The sequence below is a fragment of the Numida meleagris genome, chromosome 19, assembly GCF_002078875.1.
Source record: "Numida meleagris isolate 19003 breed g44 Domestic line chromosome 19, NumMel1.0, whole genome shotgun sequence".
Taxonomy (NCBI): domain Eukaryota; kingdom Metazoa; phylum Chordata; class Aves; order Galliformes; family Numididae; genus Numida; species Numida meleagris.
This window is the reverse complement of record NC_034427.1, coordinates 10,605,215-10,627,126: the sequence shown is the minus strand read 5'-3', so window position 1 is coordinate 10,627,126 and position 21,912 is coordinate 10,605,215. Positions and strand designations below refer to the sequence as shown.

Sequence of the window (21,912 nt, the reverse complement as noted above, 5' to 3'; positions counted from 1 at the left end):
CTGTACTCCAAATAACAGGGAGAATTCTGATTAGTAACCTCTAATTTTGCAGAAATATTCATCTCTTGTTACTATCTTTACTCTCCCTACCAATTATTTTGCATCAGCTACTTGATAAAATTTCTGTAACATCCATTAATTCCTACAAAGGAATATATAGACCTAAACCCAACTATTCATAGCTTATGTGTCTATGGAAATCAGTCTTCTGCCTTAAAATGTGCTCTTCCTTCACACCTGATGAAAGCACAGAAAAGGTAATGACTGCAGTCCTGAAGAGACCAGTACAATAGTGACAAACTCTATCATTTTCCAACTTTATTAAAAAGGGCAAGCTTTACAAGCAGTAAATAGAAAATATACATAACAAAGTTCAAACAAGTGATACTGCGCCGTACGTTTCCTTATTAGTTTTCTCCCAGTTCTAAGGTATGTTGTAGAGTATCTTAGGGCCTTGGTGGACGCATGCCAGGAGGAGGGGGTCCTGAAAATAAAGAAAAAGAGTTGAATATTGGAGAAGTGAGAGGAAGCAAAGCTAATAAACCAGAAAGACCTTTTCCACATGCCAAGGTGGCCTTGAGCCCCTTTTTCCGGTGATACATCTACTGGCAACTAGCATAGCTAGGGAGCCATTGAAGTGTATCACTCTTCAAAGGTGCTTGTTTTTTTTTTTTACATTATAGCTTCTATGCAGGTAGGATAACCTCCACTCACCTCTCATTCCTGGGGGTGGTGGTCTCATGCCTGGTGGTGGCATTCCCATAGGAGCACCTCGGCCGGGTGGCATTCCCATTGGTGGACCCATAGGTGGTCTCATGCCTGGAGGAGGTCCCATCATTCCTTAAACCAGAGAAAAAATAAGTAAGTACATAAATTCAGCTGAACATTAAAGGCCCTGAAAGTATATCAGAATATAATCCTCAAAACCAACTCTTCATGGCCCATTGGCCATGTATCGTGGGCTCCTTGCTGTTCCACTCTGCAGTAAATCCTACCTGGAGGAGGGGCTCCTCTGCTCATGGGTGGAGGAGGACCCCCACGCCCTGGTGTGTATTGAGTTGGAGCTCCTGCTATGCTAGCAGTGGCTGCTGCAGCAGCAGCTGCAACCGTCCCACGACCCTGAGGTGTCATCACCTGTGAACAACATAAATAGGTTCACAGAAAACAGTGTATCTGGTTTATATTAACTTACCATAAGCAAAACTTACATTCTTAATTTCTTCCAAAAACTATCCCAGTCTCCCCTTTACGTTTTAAATAATGCTACGATCATGTAATACAATTCCCTGAATACTAACTGAATTCAGGGAAACTCTTCTTTCAGCACGAGATCCAGAGTACCTAGGTGGGGTTAGTACCAAAATGAAAAAAAAAAAAAACAATGCACCAACAAAAGCCCAAAGCTCAAGCATCCTGGTACCAGAAGTTAAGATCACAGTTTTTTTTCACTTCACCAATTTTTTGCATCACACTGGCACCTCAGAATATACCAGACAAGTCCTTTTTAATGGGCCACAGTATCTCACCTGTTGGGATGGTCCTCCCACTCCTCTGACAGGGCCAGCTAATCCTGCTGGAGCCTGGGGCATGGGTGCACCAGCTGGTACTCCCCTTCCTGCTGCTCTCCCAACTCCAGGTCCTCCAGCAGCTCCAGCGAGAGGCACACGGGCAATTCCAGTCTGAAAACAGACACACACAGTCAACAATTTATCAAAGCAGAAGTTCTCAGGTTTTGGGAATCCCCACGGCCCTCTTATGTCCAGAGAATGTCTGAGGCAATGAACAGATGAACTTCCTGTGGTGAAATTTGATGCACCTAGAGACACAATGGCATCTGGAAGTCTAGAACATGGCATAATAGCCATCTCTTGCAAGGACATATCTACTAAACATCCCTCCCTTTTCTCCTTAGTTCTGCACTCATTCTCCTTACATCTTTTGGAGGTGGCCCTTCAACTGTCATGGACACCAGGTTTTCTCCTCGCAGCAACACAAGACCAAGGACTCGTTTTTCTTCCCGCTCTGGCTGTTTTGAATTCTTAGGTCTAACGAGAAAAGAAATAAAAAAAGCATTACAAGGCAGTGAAGAAGAAAATCATGTTGTTCTTTGAACATGCAACTGAATACAGAATCACAGAATGGTTTGAGTTGGAAGGGACCTGTACAGGTCCCTACATTACCTACTCCAAACCCCTGCAGTGAGCAGGGACACCCACAGCTCCAACCGTGCTCAAGAGACCCCCAAGCCTGACCCTGAGTGTCTGCAGGGACGGGGAACCCACCTCATCTCTGGGCAGCCTGTGCCAGTGCCTCACCGCCCTTACTGTGAAAACTTTCTTCTTTACAACCAATCTAAATCTCTCCTCTGTTAGTTTGAAACCATTCCACTTGTCCTATCACGCAGGCCCTACTGAAAAAGTCTGTGTCCCTTTCTTTCTTACAGCCTCTAAAGATACTGAAAGATATAGTCTGACTGTTCCAAAGCTGTGAATCTGCTATGAAAACAAATCAACGTGTATGCATCACCCAGGCTAAGAACACTGAGAAGCCCAAACATAAGATGCATACCACCTCCTTGCCTTTTTTTCCCCCCCTCATGCTTAAGGAGCTGTGGTGGCATTGCGTAAAGGCTTGGTTATTTGGTATATTTGGTTATTAAGACAGGACTGAAGCAAACACGAGTACTTTGGAAGAGGCTGGCAAGAACTGAACGCTGCCCCTTCAGCCGCGGGGATCCGACGAGCCAGGCCGCTGCTAGAGAGGGAGGCGGTGCCCGCGGAGCGGCACGGAATCGCCCAGGGCTCGGCCCGGTCCGGCGCTGCCACTCACTTGATCTTACGGAACTCATCGCAGTCGCAGAGGATGAGGTTCATGTGCTTGTCGAAGGCCTTGAAGGTGCCGATGAAGACGCGGCCGTCCTGCAGGATGCACCGCATGCGGTAGTCGATGTGCTGCAGCATCTTGCTGCTCTTTCCCACCGTCTGCAAGAGACCGCCGTTACACCGAGCGTCACCCGGAGCGCCGGCTCAACCAGACCGGCCCCCTTCGCATTGCCCGCGCGGCTCACCATGGTTGCGGCGCTTCGTGATCTCCGCCGCCGCTCGCCGCACAAACACCGCCCGCTCCACCGGAAGCACCTCCACTCCTCACTTCCGCCCGCCCGCACGCGGACCGCCGCCGCAAGCCCCGCCCCTTCCGCCGCGCGATGGACGCGTTTCCGCCGCCGGCGGGGGCGGTGCGGGCGGCGCTGCCCTGCTGAGGAGGTGCGGGGCGTCGGCGGGAGCGCGGGGCTCGCAGGGTGCGGGCGTTGGTGCGAGTGTCTTTCTGTGAGCCCCGCCGGCAGTGGCCGGTAACCACCGTAGGGAGGGCTCTGCCGGTCCTTGCGGGCACCGCGGTCGGGCCGGGCGGCACTGAGGGGGCGGAGGGGCTTCGGGGCCGCCGAGCCTCCGTTCGCACCGCGGGCCGCAGAGGGAGCCTGGCAGCTCTGCCGGTGGGGCCGCCCCGCACCTGCGGGGCTCCGTGGGGCGGGGCCGCCCGGGCCGCGGTTTCTATGGCAGCGCGCGGAGGGACGGCTGGTGGCGGCAGTAGGCGGCGGCGGGGGGCGCGGAGTGTGGTGTGGCCGTGGCGGGGCCGGGTGAACGGGGCCGGGAGCCGCTCGGGGGCTGGGGGCGGCCGCTGTTGCCGCTTCCTCTCGCTCCGCGGCCCTTCCCCTCCCGGAGGCCCCGCCGCGACGCTTCGGCCCGGGGCTGCGGCCCGCTCCGTGCCGGTCCTGGGGCTGAGCCGCCGTCTGAAGGGCGCCGTTCGCTGCTGCCGGAGCCGAGCGGAGCTGAACGTAAACGGAGAGCGGTTCGCCAGAACAAATCTTTCACCCTTAGGCCGGGGTCTGGCCCGCCCTGCGGTGTCGCTGACTGGCGTTACAGCCTTTTTCAGCTTGCTTGACTGATTAAAAATAATAAAGCGTTCTCTCTTTTTGCCTGTTACCACGTTTCTGTGTTTGCTAGGGAGTCCATGCAGCCGTTCTAAGCGTTGAGCCTGGTGCCACAGCCTGCTCCGCTTTGCACAGCTGTAGGAGGCCGCTGGGGCTTAGGACACCAGAGGCAGAGATCTGAGCGCCTGGCCTGGATCGTTGGTTTCTGCAGCAAATTGAGTTTCTCTTTGCTCGGTGTGTGAGGTAGCCTAGAAGGCTGTAAGTGACCCTCAGGTCGGACTGCTGTCTGCTCCCCTCTCCTGCTGCTGGGCTAGGGAAGCAGTCTGCTCTGCACACTCAGCCAGTTGGTCACTGCTAATGGCACTTCCCCTCGTTTGGCCTGGCCTGGCCGTACCACCTACTGGGGGCTCGCTGGGAAATGGCTCTGATGTTTTCAGAAGCTGTGCAGCCGTGCACTGGTTAACTGGGGGATTCTACCAGGCAGCTTTTCTTCTTCATTGGATGTTCTTTCATCCTCCTCATTCTTATTCTGTGTGCGGCACAATTTGTTCTATCTGTGATGAAAAGAAGATTGAGTTTGTGAATAGGGAAATTCTGTTTTAAATACTCCAGTTGTTTTAGCTTGCAGCTTCTCAGAAGTCTCTTGAATAGTGTGTTATAAGTGGCTCTGCTGATTTCTCCTTGCTTTGCAGCCCTGCATCACTGATTCATATGAGGGACCTCACTCCGCAGAAACAGAGTGAATTCACTTGATGGATTTCAGCTTGGCTGCTCTCTCCCTGCATAAAGCCTTGAGAATTGCTTATGTGCGATTTTTGAAAAAAAAAAAAAAAAAAATGCTGTGAGAGACCAGTCAGTGACTAATCACAATAATTATGTGAGATTGTAGCAACTGCTTCTTCACAAGAACTTCTAAACAGTTGCTTTATCAGATACATCACCAGCGCACTGCAGAATCTCTCTTCTGACGTTTAGTGTCTGCCATGTCTCCTGCCTGCAGACACGCAGTAAAATCTTTTCAAAGAACCTGTCAGACCATCTCCTGTTAAGAGTGCGACATGAAGTACGCTTTGTATTCTTAGCCCAGTCTTTGTTCTTCTCTCTGGAAAGCTGCTGCTGCTGAGGCACTGATCTGTGCAGGCCCTTCAAGGTGTTGTTTTGTCCCGGACTGACTGAAGAGTTTTCTGACTTTTTGAATTTTTAATTCCTGCTTGTCTGGTTATCTGTTCCGTGGTGCTGCTGTTGAATGAAGTAGTCTTTAAGCTATGTTTTATTCACTGCATCTGTTATTTTCTGAGTTTGTATGCAGCAGAAGACTTTTTGCTGAGTAGCGTTGGAAGTAATTCTGTTGAAAGTAGTGCAATACGACTCGATTGCATTCTGTTTTCCTGGTGAGATATCGAAGGAGCTGCGGCTATAATGCGCTGTCCGTGGGAGCTGCAAGTGAGCCTCTGCCGTACTTCGCCTGATGAAACATGAGATTTTATTTCTGTGAGGAATTTCCCATAACATCAGTGTCTTTAATATGTCCTTGAATGATCATGTTCTTCACAAAGGAGGAGCTAGGTTTTGTAAAGAGCTGTAAAGGTTTCTGCCTGCTGTAATCTGGGCGTTTTTGCTTTGGCGTGTAAAGCGCTCTATTTCCTCGTGTTCTGGAGCAGCCTTTGTTAAACTCCTGATGTGGATGCCTTCAGTAGCAACTCACAATGCAAGCTGAAGTGTGAGTAGAAGACGCTCTGTACAACTAGAGGCTGAAGGGAGAGGTGATAATTAGAAGCTAATTAATTGTGGATGTGTTAGTAAAGCATCGCAGGTCCTGTTTTTAATGGTCTTTGAGCCTCACCTCTTTAGTGTGTATTTGGAGTGCTTTGAATGTTGGATGGTTTATGTGGTTTCTAGTCAGGAGCTAGCTCATTTGTGGAAAAAGTAATTATCTGTTGTTCTTGCAAGCCAATGTGAGTATCAGAAACGGTGTGTGCTTATGCCCTATGACTGTGATTTTTCAGGCTCTCAGGTTTATCACAGGCTTTAGTTGCAGCATGGAGAGCAGTGAGTGGAAATTTGCAAACTGCCTGTCTGCTGCTGTAGTTGACTGATAGGAATCTATAGGTCTTGCACATTTGGAGCTGTTGTGCAAACTGGCATTTTGTCTGGAGAATCTGAATGGTGCTGTGTTACTACTTCCGTAATAGTAATTGCTGTGTTGGACTAAGAGAATTAGTTGATGAGTAATGCCTGTTTTGGCTTATTGCTACAAAAGTCATGAAAGTCTGAATGATCTTGTGTGTGTGTGGTTAAGGAAAAGGAAGCGAGGAAGATTGGCTTCTAGTTTTATTAGGCTCATCTTTATGAGCCGAAATGATCAGATAAGCTCAGAATTTTTATGACCAATGCTGCAGAATTCATTGCTTTGGCAGGCTCTCTTGGTTTTGCCTTGTCATTTTGTTACAGCATGCTTGGATGTTAGAGAAAGGCGTATTTTTAGGATTTTCTGATGTGCATTGTGGCATGCTTGGGAGACCTTTTCTGCCCTTGGAAATAGCAGATATTGGGCATCGTCTTGTGAGGGGACTGAGGATAAATAGGCATAGCATAGGCTTACTATGAGACTAACCCCAACAGCCCTAGGTTCCCTTAATTTTTAGCTTGGACAAAATCTGCTTCAGAATGAGTGTAAAAGAAATAGAGTCCAGTGTACTGGTTCCAGTAGGTTTGAGAATAGCACCAGCAGCTGTGTATGAGTTTAGGGTTAGAAGCTTTTTGAAAATGTATTTGCTGCATGTTAACATGTCTCTCTTAGCAAAGACTAAATTGCCTGTATATTTCCCCCCTTGGAGTGAGAGACTGGAACAATGATAATCAAAGTTTGTGAAGAAACAGGAATATGTTACCAGATGCTTATGGTGTTTGGAGACAGTGTTTGCAGAGGACAGCATACGCTCAGTGCTGTCTGTTTGTAAGTAAGCCTAGCTAGCTCTATGGGCTTCACAGGCTTCTTTGTAGTACTTATCTAATTGAGCTCTCAGCTAATATGAATCTAATTAATTAGTCTTCCTTTGTGTGACCTCACCTTGTTCAAGCTGGAGATTTTTACCTGGTGTGCATTCTCTGAAGGACAGGTTTTTGTTGAGAGAGGTAATTTATTGATTTACAGTGAATCTTGAAGAGGGAGATAGCTTGATTGTCTTCCCTCCAGGATTAAGAAGTCAAGTATCAGGTGCTGTACGAAATTGCGTGTTAGAGTCAACCAGTTGCACAAATTGTCCTCAACACGTGCTCAGCCTGATTGGTGCCCTGAGTCTGTTGCTTTTCCAGGGGCAGCTCTTTTTGGATTTTAGTCTAAACTAATCCTGTGCTGCTTATCTAAAAGGCTGGAGACAACGTTTTAAGAAACTGGGAAAACTGAACCTGACTTGAGTGGGTTATGGGTGGTTTGACGTGAATCCCACTTTTCTGCATGGCATGTGCTTGATGTCAGTCATTTTCTGGGTTTGAAGAAGATGTAAGTTGTGATCTTCTCAGAAGGTTGCCCCAGGAGGTCGCAGCTCTCTTTTCTAAGCTTGGAGCCAAAGAAAGGAAAGCTGCAGTTGGTGCATCATCTTAAAGCTCTGAGTCAGGAAGTTGACTAAACCTGAGTGAGAAGATACAGGTTTGTGTGCGTGCAGAAGCAGAGAAGTTAGCATGCCTGAGATTTTGTGTGTCCGTGGGGTTATACCAGTCCTTGCTAGGGAAGGAAGAGGCATGTAAACTTTGTTCCTTGAGGTCATCTATGATTCTGTAGGCCAACATCTTAATCAGTCCAAGCATGCACATCTTTTGTGGAAGACTCAGCAGATTTCATAATGTACTGTGTCCAGAGGCAGTCCAGTCATGTGGACCAACTTCCTGTGCCAAGTACCTCTGCAGCTGCTTGGTCTTTGCTGATCCGTGGAAAGGTTTATCATCTGTGCTTCCTTTCAGTAGTCATTCACCTTGCATCAGGAAAACTCCAAAGGTGGCTGGTTTCTCTTCAGGTCTTAGCCTGTCTTAGCATCTCTTTCCTGGTTGATCAAAGAAGTTGGGCAAGTATGCTAATCATGAAACGCTGTCCCTGCTCTGCATCATCTCACCTCTGTTCTGGGAAAGTTGAATTGGGTTGCCTCAGCAGGAGGTGCCATATGAGGTGGGGGACTGTAATTTATATGCTTATCTCCTTCTGGATTTTCTGGAAATTGAGTCTAAAAAAGAGTCCTTAAGGACAGGACTTTTGTGGCTTGTCAGATGTCATGTCTGGAAGCATGAAGCTGTTGTATCCGAGAACTGTTGGTGGGGAGGGGGAGTGGCTGAGGGAGCTGGGATTGTTCAGTCCGGAGAAGAGGAGGCTCAGGGGAGACCTCATTGCTCTCTATAACTACCTGAAGGGAGGTTGTAGTGAGCTGGGGGTCGGCCTCTTCTCTCTTGTAACTAGTGACAGGACGAGGGGGAATGGCCTCAAGTTGTGCCAGGGGAGATTTAGGCTGGACATTAGGAAATACTGCTTTTCTGAAAGAGTGGTCAGGCGCTGGAATGGGCTGCCCAGGGAGGTGGTGGAGTCACCTTCCCTGGAGGTGTTCAAGAAACATTTAGATATAGCATTGAGAGACATGGTTTAGTGGGGGTATTGGTGGTAGGTGGATAGTTGGACTAGGTGATCTTGTAGGTCTTTTCCAACCTAGCTAATTCTATGATTCTATGACTTTCTCCCCATGTCTCTACGGGAACGAGTAGGGCAAGTCTCTCCACATGGGAGAGGATTAAAAAGGAACTGAACAAGTACATTTCTTTACAGCCTCTTACTGCCAAATGAAGCACAAACCACCGTGTCTGACAGCTGTCTGGGACCAAACCCTGAACGCAAGCTTATACTCTAAGGTAGATAAAGGAGTGAAAGGTAGACTTCCAGAGCAGATGTTGTATTTTCTTCTGTAATGGGTATTTATATTTTGAATTTAAGGTGTTAAAGGAAGGTAAAGGGATAAAGCTAACTGCTGCTACTCTGCTTGGAAGTATCTTGAATGGATTGAGATATTTGAAATGCAATAAGAGCATCAGTAATCACCAGCCCATGGGAGGGAGACTATCTGGTCACACATTCTGGTAGTAGCTGAGTCTAGGGAACTGTTGTTTTACTTGTCCTGAAAACTGACCTTACAGTGTAGAGTGGGTGTTAAATAAGAGTGTTAGTCTCCTTTTTGTATGAGTACCCTAACAAGCTCTCAGAAGTATACCTTAGGGATTAATGTTTGGCATAAAATTTCACAATGTGTTCTTTTGGTATGATGCCTTGGTCCCTGGTATACTGGATGTTTTGTCTGTATTGAGCATGCCCAGCAGACTATAAGGCTGTTTTTCTGTAGCCTTTTGAAGCTTGATGGCAAATGAAATGTAACAATTCAAATCATTTTCAGAGAGCTGCTCATTGTCTTTTCTTCTAACAGGTGTGGAGGTTGCATGCTGTTGTAAAAGCACCTGCAGGAGTCTGGAGCAATGCCACCGCCTTCAGACATTGTGAAAGTAGCTGTAGAATGGCCAGGTGCCAATGCCCAGCTGCTGGAAATAGATCAGGTGAGATCTCATAACTAAATGGGGTAGAAGGCTATTTCTTCCATGCACTGTAACTTTCACGCTGGAACATGGAAAACGCAGAAATGGTTTATTTGTGTTTGAGAGTAATATGGCTTCTGAGAACTCTCTCTCTCTGTTTCAGAAAAGGCCTCTTGCATCCATCATCAAGGAGGTCTGTGATGGGTAAGTCTAGTTTCTGTTGTCAGGGGGACAGGCTTTCTGCACAGGTGTTGCTGAGGTACTGTGGGAAGTCTTCTGATTGTCAGTGCATGGCTAGCATCATTCATGTTGCCTGCTGCAGTTTTAGCCACAGAGTGGGCCTGCGTTTGTGTCAGGGAAGAAAAGAAGCTCTAGAAAGTAGAGGCTTTCCATCTTTATTTCGCTTCTCAGGATGTGTCAGTGGAAGCCACTCAGCATCTCTGAGGATTGGCAATCTTCTTGCTGTTCTGGAAGTGCAAGCATCTTGAGAAATTCTGCAGAACATGACTTAGAATAGGCTGAAGTCCCTCATGCCAAGGAGGTGGTCTTTCATCTTTGGGAGATTTAGTTACCTATGCTGAGGTTTTGCTTGAAAGTTCTTTCCACCCACCTGTGATCAAGCTGCTGTTCCTAATTGAGAGGAAGAAGCTCACATATTCTTCCTCTTCCAGGTGGTCACTGCCAAACCCTGAATACTACACATTACGGTATGCAGATGGTCCTCAACTGTACATCACAGAGCAGGTCAGTCTGAGAGACAGCAACATGTTCATGTCCCAGGCAAGAGCGGTGGATGCTCTGAACCAGTGTCATGGAGCAATACTGTCACTAATCCTTGAGAGACAGCATCTGTGCTATCAAAAATATTCACTGAAAAGGTGTCATTCAAGTGAAGAACCTTGCACTTCTCCATTTGCATGCCCATAGGTGCAAGTACCCAACTGCTTGATTCAAACACCTTTGCAGGGTTATATGGTATAGGAACCCCTTTACTTTTGCATGCAAATGTGGACTGTAGATTCAGTTGCATCCCTTTTCAGACACTTCTCTGTAGTTACTGTTTCTTTTGTCTTTCAGACTCGCTGTGACATCAAGAATGGAACGATCCTGCAGCTGGCAGTCTCCCCAGTAAATACTTCCTCACATCCCCTTTTCTCTTAGTGCAATAGGCTCTTCCTTGCCTCTCAGCTTTTCTTCCTCTTTCCCCTGGAATCGTAGAGCCCTTACCTTTACTGTGGGTCTTTCTGTGCAATGAGGCATTTGCTTTTGTGGTGCATATCTTTCCTTTGGATGCTCTCTTTCTAGGGCTTTCTGGGAATAAATCCAACAGGCATTTTCATTGCATATCCTAGATCTATATGTTGTAAAGCACCTGGGTCTTATTTTCTCAGTACGAGTGTAGTTGGTATCTATCAGAAAGCAAGAGTACTGGTGACTTAATGTAAAAAGAAAAGCAACAGATAAACTTGATCCTGAGGGAGTTGTTTCTAGTGAATTCTTGTTATTGTGACCTCAGTAGTCACCATTTGCAGATTTGCTGTAGCTTCCTTTTAAGAAAATTCTTAAACTGTCTTGGGCAACGGTCATGGCACGTAGTTGAGAATGTGTAGAACAGGAAGAAGTTACTTGGGCAAGAGATGGTTGAGAAGATATAATTGATCCATGGTTGGAAAATCTTAGAGAATGTCATGTGGATACGTAAAATGAGCTGGTGCTTCTCTTTGAATTGGAGAGATATTTTTAAACATCAAGTTTCTTTAATGGTGCCAGTCCAGATTTTGTATATCCACTTCCACTCACCTCACCAAGAATAAAAACATGTTCTTTTACATGTTAGGGTAAATGGTTTTTACTCACTTGCCACTCACCAAAAGCAGCCTTTTCTTAGTCCATCTTAGACTTGGTGATTGCTGCTACTTACTCTGTCAAATGCTTGCATCTCTCTAGCTTTTTCCTATCCATGGATGTCTCAGATAATGTTGTTGATAACAGCAGGACTCGGTCTCCAGTTTGTAACAGCATCATCCCTCCTTCTTCCCAGTCTAGGGCAGCTCGCCAGCTAATGGAGAGGATCCAGTCACACAGTATGGAAGTCCGACTAGATGCCATGAAGGAACTGGCTAAACTTTCAGCAGATGTGACCTTTGCCACAGAGTTCATCAACATGGAGGGGATTACAGTGCTGACACGGCTTGTGGAGAGTGGGACCAAGCTTCTGTCCCAGTACGTTTCCTGTATTCCATAACTCTGGGACAGAGGTATTGAGTTAATAAAACAAGGCCTCAATTAGAGGCTAGTTTTGCTTGTTGAAGTGGCATTGAGCAGCTAACCTTACAGCAAATGCTAATATAATAATTGAGACAAAATCTTGCTAGTCTGTTGTATTAGGAGACATTTTTCTGCCTAGTCTGTTCAAGCTGATTTTTTTTTTTTTTTTAGTTACAGTGAGATGTTGGCTTTCACCTTGACTGCCTTCTTGGAGCTCATGGACCATGGTATTGTCTCCTGGGACATGGTCTCAATAACCTTCATTAAACAGGCAAGTTTGGGTAAGGGGGGTGAGTGGATACTATTCTTTTTGTGCTTTAACGCAGCTTCCAGGACCAGCACAGGGACTCTGAGAAGTTGAATATGGACTGATAGCACAGTGTGATATTATGGTTTCATCTCAGCTTTCTGAGTCGTATCTCCCTTACCTTGTCACGTTCACCACAAGGTTTGCTGGATGGGCATCTGTTGTTGACCTGATGGTTCATCTGGTTTTAGATTGCAGGATATGTCAGTCAGCCTATGGTAGATGTCTCCATCCTCCAACGATCCCTAGCCATTCTAGAAAGTATGGTGTTGAACAGTCAGACTCTGTATCAGAAGATAGCAGAAGAGATCACTGTGGGGCAGCTCATTTCTCATCTGCAAGTGTGAGTACCCACCAAACAATGGTGTGATCTAATTTTATGAATCTCTGTTAATTTGAAAATATATACATAATCTTTAAAACACATAAAGATGCTATCTTTAAAGTACTTCTGATATGATGTCTTACTTGAAATTGAGGATTTCTAACATTTAAATTTAGTGAAATTTAACAACAAGAAAAAGATTGGGTTGAGCTAAACTGCTGAGGTTGGAAGGCAATGCCATAAGTTTGAGTAATCCTTTCCCATTAGTTCTGTTGGCAGAGATGAGAGTGTTCAGTGGCTTCCATTGACATGGAGAGAAAAAGGACTTCTCCAGTAAGGATTCGAGCTGTAGCCATATAACAGACTGCATTATAAGTAGGCTTTAGAGTGATACCTTTCTCTGGTTAAACTAACCATCCTACTAAACTCAGAGGTCTGCTACGCTGCAGCCCATGCAACCTTCATAATAATGGAGCTATCTAGAAATTAGGAAAAATTTCTCTACTGTGTGGTTGGTCAGACACTGGAATAGGCTTCCTAGTGAGGTGGTTGATTCCCTATGCCTGTCAGTGTTCAAGAGGCATTGGGATAATTCCCTCAGTAGTATACTTCTACTTTTTATTAACACTGAGCTGATCAGGCAGTTGGACTTGATGATCTTTGTAGGTCCCTCCCAACTGACTTGTTCTATTTTATTTTACTGATAATTTGTCAGGTTTTGCAGCTCTGCAGGAAAGATTGGATGGCATTAAGGTGGATTACCTGAATCCTGCTTGTGCACTGAAATGCAAAAGAGCTGCAGTAAATGTTCTTACACACAAGCAAAGAGTCTGTTCTCTTCTCATGATCCTCCCATTATTGTTTCTGCAGCTCAAACCAAGAGATTCAGACATATGCCATTGCCCTGATCAATGCCCTCTTCCTGAAGGCACCTGAGGACAAGAGACAGGTTTGTAGTTGCTTACTAGCAGTAAACCCAAATAATGCTTACTGGGTTGAGCCAGTTACTTCATATTTACTGGTTTACTGTTGTGCCTCAGAAATTGCATTGTCTGGCTAAGGCAGACCTCAGCACTTGCCAAGAACTTAATGCCATACTGAAACAGCTGCTTATGGGTAAAAAATGCCATCCTATATAATAATAAGTCATGGGGATATTTCTGATGGGAAACGGGAGAAATGAAGCACCTGCTCTGAGGAACCTGTGACATCTCAGCTACATGCAAAATGTGTGTATGTCTGTATTGTGTAGCTTTGCTGTGTTAAATCTTTCTTCTCCAGTGCCCTGTTTGTGTTTTTATTTTTCTGGACTCGGAGCTAAATCTTGTCTGCTTCTCTTTGTGCCTTTTTTTGCTTTCTGCCATCAGGACAAGCTGCTTAACCCGCTAGACCTGCCCATCACTGTAAGTAACTCAAGGCTGGGGGCTGGTCATGCAGAACTGTAGGCATGATAGCTCTTCTCTAGCTATCCTTCCTTTATCCTAGAGACAATGCATACAAGATTCAGATAGTGGATGAGCCTAGGGAAAAAGATGGGGACATTCCTGGGAATGTACTGAGATTATGGAGGGGAGAAAAGATTCAGGAGCATGAGAAAACTGCATGACTTAACGTGTGCACAAGGTATTAATGATCATAAAAGGCTTGCTTTGAAAACTGATACTATACTGTAACACTAATCAGGTGAAACAAATTTAAAACTGGAGACAATTCTGTAGAAATCTGGGTCTCCTTAAACCTAAGTAATTCATTTTTTGCTGAAGATGTAGGCCCTTCAGAAGGGAAACTATGACCTCAGTAAATTTTACATAATAATCTGAAATTAGTCAATATGCTTAACGTGTGAAAATGAGGAGGAACATATTCCTCTGTAGGTAATTTAGCCTGGATAATAAACTTCACACCAAACAAAATTCTGAGAGATGTATTACTTTTTTTCTTCCCTTGAACACAATACACAAGGCCATGAAGGGCTATGAAGATTATTAAGGGACTGGAGCATCCTTCATATAGAGGCTGAGAGACCTGATGTTGCTCAGCCTGAAGAAGAGAAGGCTCAGGTGGATCTTCTCAATATATATAAATATCTGATGGAAGGGAGTAAAGAAGAGGGAGACCAACTCTTGTCAGTAGGCACTACTGAGAGGACAAGCAACAATGTGCATAGTTTAAAACCCGGGAAATTCTATCTGAACGCAAGTGGGAAAAAAAAACTTATCTGTGAAGGGTAGTCAAAGACCAGGACAGGTTACCCAGAGATTGTGTAGTCCATGGAGATACTAAAAGCCTGACTGGTCACTGTTCTGAGCAGCTTCATCTAGCTGTGTTTGAACCAGGTGGGTTGGACCAGATGACCTCAAGAGGTCCCTTCCAACCTGAATGATTTTGTGATGCCATGACCCCGTCAGGCAGCAAAGTGGGTATTTCTGGACTCTGTGCTAAACACAGATCCTTTGGCAGTGGTTAGACTGTGTGCGTGCTCATGTTTCTTACTATACTGTTCAGAATTGTTTAATTGTCTTTGTCCTTCCCACTGTTTCTGTGCTTCAGTCACCTCTTACTTTCTCCCATGTGCAAACTAATTCCTTGTGAGTAAGAGTTCTTTGTGTTGCATGCATGAACAAATTTTAACAGCAGGCCTTATTCTAGTACAATAACACCTCTTATGAGTCATAGTTAAAAATAATGACTCAGAGGGCAGTCTGAAACCACTTCCTACTTCATTTAGTTGCTTCTTAAGATACCCTCCGCAAAAGCACTGGCTTATTTTGCTTGTAACATGAGCACCGCTTGACTTGGAGCCTCTACAGCTTGGCTATCAGTCAGCATAGCACTCTCATTTTAAGAGGCTTCTCCTTGGAGCAGAAGTGATAATAGGGATTGAGAATGAGGCTACTGCATGTATTTTACCATACTTCTTCTACAGCCCATCCACAGCAGGGTTGATCTGAGCAGCTGGGATAGTCTTGAGTTGCTCAGAATGTACTAATGATAAGAGTGCATTTGACTAAAACTGCACATTGCACAGGGCTGTGAAGAGATGTGACACTGGTAGTCCTATCAGACCAGAGCACATATCACCCAATGGATTTTTCTCACTCGAAGATGTTGCTTATACCAGCAAGCTTCTGATAGTATCCCATCTTGACATTAGCACTTGTGTTGCTCTTCTAGCAGGTGAAATGAGATTGCCAGTATTTCAAAAAGTGAATCTTCACAATTCACAGGAAGAGTGCAGGTTAGGTTTTTGCAGGTGCATGTGCAGTTGGTCCCAGAACTGAAGGCTTGCAACAAGCAGATACTTGAATCTGTTTGTCATCATGACTTGATGGTTGGGAAACTCTCCTCATCTGAGGAAGGAAGCCAGACAGTAAAGGTAGTAATAGAAAACTTTCCCTTAAGCATGAAATGTATTTACCTTTTATTTTTGTAAACTGCAGTGGTTCTGCAAATTGTCCTTAAGTCAACTCCTAAACATCTTTTTAGGAACTGAAACAAAAGGCAGTGTACATTTTAGAGGGCAAGTTTTGAGATGGATGAGAACTGAACACTGTGTCCTCTGGTCCTTGTTATCTTGGGTGTGAATTTAGGTATAGAAAGCTGCGGAATACTTACTGAAGGAGCCTTTTGTAGATCACAGGTTCTCTGGGCAACCCACAGTATGCTCTCTGCAGCCATATCTCCTGATACCTAAGTATCATTAGATGTTCAGTGTTAAGCTAAATTTTCTTCTATTCTTGGTTTACCTTAGTGCCTTCCTCCACATTAATGATGTTTTGTATGGGAACCATCCATGAATTGTGCCATGGTAAAGATGACCATTGCATCCCAACTTAACTGCTTGCTTTGTGGTGAGACCCCATGCTAAATTGACAGTCTGTGGTGAAAGCACTTTGTCATTTGTCAGTGCTGTCTCCGATTCATAGGCTTCATTCTTTTTCTCCTTACTGCATGATGTGGACTTCTTGCTAATGTTTTACTCATTTTTTTTTTTTCATCTCTGAATCTCCAACAGGAAATGGCTAATTCATTTGCCCAGAAGCACCTGAGGTCTATAATCCTGAATGTGAGTATGGCTGAAATGACTGAGCACTTCCTAATGTTTTCGTAATGAAAGTCTCGCTTGTGCAGTTTAAAGTCTGCTGCCCTCACGGCACTTCAGAAAAGTGAAATTGGATCCACTTGTTCAAAAGGGAGTTAACAGCCTGCTTCTTCCTGCTGTTAGTGAGCATTATCATTATGCTTCTGATGGAATATGGAGGTTAAACAGTTGAACCTTCATATGCAGAGATGTAGATTCAACCTGGCATATTGCCTGCAGTTAATACCTCGCTGTCCATTTGTATTATTTTCATTCCATCCCTTCTCTCTTTTTTTTTTTTTGCAGCATGTGATCAGAGGAAACCGCCCAATTAAAACAGAAATGGCTCATCAGCTATATGTGCTGCAAGTCCTGACATTTAATCTCCTGGAAGAGAGAATGATGACCAAGATGGATCCCAATGATCAGGTCACTATTAGAGCTTAGTAAGAATTGACAGAAGGTAGAAAGGGTCTTATTCCTGATATGCTTTGCTCTACAGAATTTGCAGTAGACTGTACATAAAGTTTTGAAACTACTGCTCACGTTGTGGTCTTTGAGGTTCTGATATGTTCAGGACTAATCTGCTGTATGCTGTGGGGCTTTTACAGATACAGTTGGTCACTGCAAGCCATGTATTTCCTGACCAGTGTGATGCTAGCTGTCAAACTGATTCCTCTGCCTCTGTGGAGGGCATGTCCTTTTATGTGACACCTTTCTTTGCAATGTGCATGGAAGCCAGGCAGTTATTAAGGATTCTGTTACTTAATTATTAAATACATTGCAGTCTTAAACAAGAAATACCTTAGCATTATCTGAATGCCTAAAGATGCACACAAATGAACACGTTGTATTATCCAGTATACTGAAACTTGCCATTTTGAAGTGGGTCACCTCATTTTATGTAATGTCAATGACCTTTGGCACCTCCTTGTGTTCACTGCATGAACTCTGAAGAGAGGTGGGTCTGTGCATTATGGGAAAACACAGCCCTGTAAATTGCTCACCCATTACCATTTCCTTCCCTTCTGTCCTTCAGGCACAGAGAGACATCATATTTGAGTTGAGAAGAATTGCATTTGATGCAGAGTCTGACAGCAACACCATCCCTGGCAGTGGAACAGAAAAACGCAAAGCCATGTATACCAAGGACTACAAGATGCTGGGATTCACTGTATGCACCTAGAGAGTTGGGGGGGAGGAACAGAAACAGCTGTTTGCTTCACCATGTTTCTATATATGAATTCTAGAAACTCAGCAAAACTCAGACTTCCCATGCAGATTGTTATTATGAACTTACTGTTTGGATTGCAAGGGATTGTTAGGCACAACCTCTAAAGATATTTACTTTTCTTGAAGAACTCAGAATTGGCCTCTCTTCTAGAAAATTTAGATAGTGTTGTCAGCAGGTGTCCTAGGTTACCTGTTGGGTAGATGGGAGGGAGTACTTGATGGACAGGCTATTGTAAAATAAATTCAGGAAAGAGTCTTACAACATTTCTTTGGGCTAATTTCTTTGTTTTCTTTCTGCACACTCTTTTTGCAGAATCATATCAATCCAGCTATGGATTTTACTCAGACTCCTCCGGGGATGCTGGCATTGGATAACATGCTGTACTTGGCCAAATTTCATCAGGACACCTATATCAGGGTAAGTGAAGCTCCTGTTATTTGCAGGTACCAGCACCTCAGCAACACTCTGGCTATTTCTTCTACCCTCTTCCTTTAGATTGTTCTGGAGAACAGCAGTCGAGAAGATAAGCATGAGTGTCCCTTTGGACGCAGTGCCATTGAGCTTACCAGGATGCTTTGTGAGATCCTCCAAGTTGGGGAGCTCCGTAAGTAACATTACCCTGCAGTCTTCTGAGTGACTGGGCTGATGTTTCCTGGGTTAACATACAGATTGGTGAAGATTCACAAGCATCCATACTTCAGTCTCTTTTCTGCCTTGTAAGGATAGGGGTAGCTTGGAATTGCATTGTCAGTTTCTCCATAATACCCACAGTGAATTTAAATAAGAAAATTTGTTGTATGTGTTCTGGTTCTTCTTAAAAACTGAAGCAAGTGGAAGACTCCAGCATCCTGAAGCTTCATTAGGATGCTGTATAAAAACCATTCTAGAAACCATCATAAACTTAAAAGTCAAGTAGCTGTGACAGTCTCAAAAAAACATTCTAAGGCAATTAGCAACTACAAGAAATTCTGTCAGAGGAAAATGGGGAACAACTGCAAGCAGTCATATGGGGAACTAGTCCAAAAAGGGTACAGCCATTGCAGAGGCTTGCATGATGAAGTCTGGGGATAGTTGCCATTCCCAACAGACTGCCTATGGGGAGACAAAGCACTGAACTATCTTTATTTCTTTGAGTAAGTACTATTGTACACCGTTGCCTTTCTGTCACTGTAGTGGATTTTAGTTATTCCTCTTAGCTCTTGTTCTGTATATTCACGTGACTGTGGTTTCTGTTTATTCCTGAAGCTAATGAAGGCCGGAATGACTATCACCCCATGTTTTTCACTCATGACCGTGCATTTGAGGAGTTGTTTGCCATTTGCATCCAGCTATTGAACAAGACCTGGAAAGAAATGAGGGCAACAGCAGAAGATTTTAATAAGGTCTGTCAGAGTGAGGAGTTGTAGTAGAATTGTCTGCAGAACAGTGTGTTCCCTCAGCCTTGGTTGTGTGACACGTACACTTGGATAAAGAGAAGAGGTTGGAGAGTATGACAGGGCCTTGATGTGGACTGTAAGGGAGGATAGTCCAATCTTTATTTGGTATGACCTGAGATCATTCTTTGTTCTGGATCTTCAAAGCCTCTAGTATACTGACACTCCCAGCCATAGTTGTGTTTTTTGATGCCACTGAGCTCAGCCCTGGTTCTTTTCTGCAACTAAACAGCAAGAATGTGACTTGCTTCTCACCCTGCCTACTTCAGGTTATGCAGGTTGTGAGGGAACAGATCACACGGGCTCTCCCCTCCAAACCCAACTCTTTGGACCAGTTCAAGAGTAAACTGCGCAGCCTGAGCTATTCTGAGATTCTGCGACTACGCCAGTCTGAGAGAATGAGCCAGGATGACTTCCAGTCACCACCTATTGTGTAAGTGCCCAGCAAGAACAATTGCCTGTGCTTGCTGTTATCACTAATTCCTGCTTACTCTTCCATATTTGATTGCCAGGGAGCTGAGAGAGAAAATCCAGCCAGAGATCTTGGAGCTGATAAAGCAACAGCGCCTGAACAGGCTCTGTGAGGGAAGTAGCTTTCGAAAAATTGGAAATCGCAGAAGACAAGGTGAGGTGACAGTGTGCACTGCATCTCTTCGCATGAAGAACTGTAGGCAAAAAATAACTAATGGATAAATTTGTCAGCAGCATGTTGCCAGAAAGGGAAGCTGGCTGCCTGTTCTGTCTGTACCAGCCAGTAGGTTGGTATGGAAGATACGTGCATTTCTAAGAATACAGCCATCTCCTCGTGCTGAGGAATTGGAGGAGTAGAGGGTTTGGTCGGTGGTTGTGAGACCTTAGGTGAATGATCCTGCTCAGCCTGCTCTACTTTTTCTGAGTTCCAGAAAGATTTTGGTATTGTCGCCTGGCTCTGAATCACAAAGTGCTACACTATGGAGATCTGGAAGATAATGCCCAGGGGGAAGTGACCTTTGAATCACTGCAGGAAAAAAGTAAGTCCCAATTACCACCCTCTGAACGCAGCGCGTGTTCTGTGCGCTGCCATCCAGTGGCTGTAATGAGTACCATCCCAGAGAAAAGAGGGATGGCTGCGGCTGAAGCTCCTACCAGCAATGAGATAAATTTTTGACCCTTGCACAAATCCTTTGAGCGCTGTCAATTGCTTGGCATTTCTGAGGACAGACAACTGTAGGGATACGGTTTGGAAAACTGCAGTAGTGAGTTAGAAAACGGGAAAAATGCCCAGCTGCAAAGACAAAACAAAGCACTGTCTCTTCCTGATTAGTATTTCCTTTGTTTGAGTTTTACTTTTTCACTGTTAGTTCCAGTTGCAGATATCAAAGCCATTGTCACAGGGAAGGACTGTCCACACATGAAGGAGAAAAGTGCACTGAAACAGAACAAGGTAACTGCTCCATTTTTTTGCCTATAAATAATACCTAAAGCTATGGAGATGTGAAGGGCTGGAAGCAAGCAAGATCAAATGGTCTTCCAAATTGGCAACTTCTCATTGCATTGTTTCAAAAAAAAAAATTAAAAAAAATCTACTATCTGGACTTTTTCCATATGATTGCAGTGTGCTGTGAGGTTAGGCCAGTTGTGCTATAGGTCGCTAATAGAGTCATGGGAAAGTGCACTGAGATGCAGCAAAGCAGCTGCTCTCGTGTTAGCAGGCTGAAAGTGACGTGATGTTTTGTTCCATCAATGAGTGAGAGACTCTTTTTCTATTCAGGAAGTGTTAGAATTGGCCTTCTCGATACTGTATGATCCGGATGAGACCTTGAACTTCATCGCACCCAATAAATATGAGGTAAGAAGCACAGTGAATAACTATAGAATCATAAAATTTCTTGAGTTGAAAGGGACCCGCAAGGATCATCAAATCTAACTGCTGGCTCCATGTGGGAAAAGGCAAAATTCAAACCCTTTGCATGAGTGTTCTCCAAACACTTGTTGAACCCTGGCAGGGGTGGGGCCATGACCACTTCCCTGTGGATGAAGGGACAGAATATAAAACAAGTCTACATCAGGAGACAAAGCATGATCAGCTGAGTTTCATTGGAAAGGCCTTTGTTTCATCCTGTTCAGTCACTTGTTCCTTCTTTACTGTTTGCTTTTTCTGCTGTTAGGCCCCAATAGAAGCTCTTGTCACTCCCTCTAGAGCCTTGGGCTCACGCTTACCACCTCTGGGTTTCTGACTTACGTTGGGAATCTTTGTGCACACTGGTTTGTTGTTTTTGTGTTGGGTTTTGGTGTTGTTTGCCCCACAGGTTCCTGTGTTACCTATTTTGGAGCTGTGTAGGGGAATCGCTGATGCCTGGTGTTGTCAATTGTCCTTCTTCTCCACAGTACTGTATCTGGATCGATGGGCTTAACGCTCTCTTGGGGAAGGACATGTCCAGCGAGCTGACGCGGAGTGACCTGGACACGTTGCTGAGCATGGAGATGAAGCTGCGGCTGCTGGACTTGGAAAACATCCAGATCCCCGAGGCGCCGCCGCCCATCCCCAAGGAGCCGAGCAGCTACGACTTCGTGTACCACTACGGCTGACGGGGGCTGCGGCCCGGCCGAGGGGCTCCCGATGCGCGGCCGTCCCGGGCCGGGGCGGCCCGGTCCCACGCCGCCGTTTGGCCGCTGTGCGATTTTTGTACGAGTTCGAATAATAACCAATAGCACGGCACTGGCTCCCGGGCCTCCTTCCTTCCGCCCGCCTCAGGCCCCGCCCTCCGCCGCGTCGTCACCGCCGTCTCCGCTCC

The 21,912-nt window shown here is 45.2% G+C and overlaps 2 protein-coding genes across 8 annotated transcripts; one reads left to right on the top strand and one right to left on the bottom strand.

The window, feature by feature from the left end:
• Positions 304–3,188, bottom strand: SNRPB (small nuclear ribonucleoprotein polypeptides B and B1). The gene is made up of 7 exons (XM_021416599.1): positions 3,068–3,188; positions 2,830–2,981; positions 1,934–2,045; positions 1,527–1,679; positions 996–1,134; positions 715–840; positions 304–484 (listed from the first exon to the last, which is right to left on the bottom strand). Exons 1-7 carry the CDS (start codon positions 3,068–3,070, stop codon positions 447–449), a joined length of 723 nt encoding a protein of 240 aa, XP_021272274.1. The 5' UTR covers positions 3,071–3,188; the 3' UTR covers positions 304–446.
• On the top strand, positions 3,165–21,841 carry ELMO2 (engulfment and cell motility 2). Of its 7 annotated transcripts, none has more exons than XM_021416596.1 (23): positions 3,176–3,263; positions 8,736–8,818; positions 9,385–9,511; positions 9,654–9,694; positions 10,162–10,234; positions 10,568–10,618; positions 11,532–11,713; positions 11,930–12,029; positions 12,257–12,408; positions 13,261–13,339; positions 13,758–13,793; positions 16,406–16,456; positions 16,778–16,900; positions 17,511–17,645; positions 18,018–18,122; positions 18,201–18,309; positions 18,951–19,087; positions 19,408–19,571; positions 19,651–19,763; positions 20,041–20,148; positions 20,479–20,561; positions 20,889–20,966; positions 21,506–21,841. In XM_021416596.1, exons 3-23 carry the CDS (start codon positions 9,434–9,436, stop codon positions 21,704–21,706), a joined length of 2,199 nt encoding a protein of 732 aa, XP_021272271.1. In that variant the 5' UTR covers positions 3,176–3,263; positions 8,736–8,818; positions 9,385–9,433; the 3' UTR covers positions 21,707–21,841. The 7 variants fall into 7 exon arrangements, with proteins under 7 accessions (XP_021272269.1, XP_021272271.1, XP_021272267.1 ...); XM_021416592.1 differs by having other exon boundaries at positions 20,035–20,148; XM_021416593.1 differs by having other exon boundaries at positions 3,211–3,349; positions 20,035–20,148.

What these genes read in the sequence shown, in the direction of transcription:
- SNRPB (XM_021416599.1), bottom strand. An exon ending in GATGAGTTCCGTAAGATCAA is followed by an intron (nt 2,046 to 2,829) that starts GTGAGTGGCAGC and finishes TTTTCTCGTTAG; the next exon opens with ACCTAAGAATTCAAAACAGC. An exon ending in AAGGGCCACCTCCAAAAGAT is followed by an intron (nt 1,680 to 1,933) that starts GTAAGGAGAATG and finishes GTCTGTTTTCAG; the next exon opens with ACTGGAATTGCCCGTGTGCC.
- ELMO2 (XM_021416594.1), top strand. Translation starts at nt 9,434, where the DNA reads ATGCCACCGCCTTCAGACATTGTGAAAGTAGCTGTAGAATGGCCAGGT. An exon ending in CAATAACCTTCATTAAACAG is followed by an intron (nt 12,030 to 12,256) that starts GCAAGTTTGGGT and finishes ATCTGGTTTTAG; the next exon opens with ATTGCAGGATATGTCAGTCA. An exon ending in TGAGGTCTATAATCCTGAAT is followed by an intron (nt 16,457 to 16,777) that starts GTGAGTATGGCT and finishes TTTTTTTTGCAG; the next exon opens with CATGTGATCAGAGGAAACCG.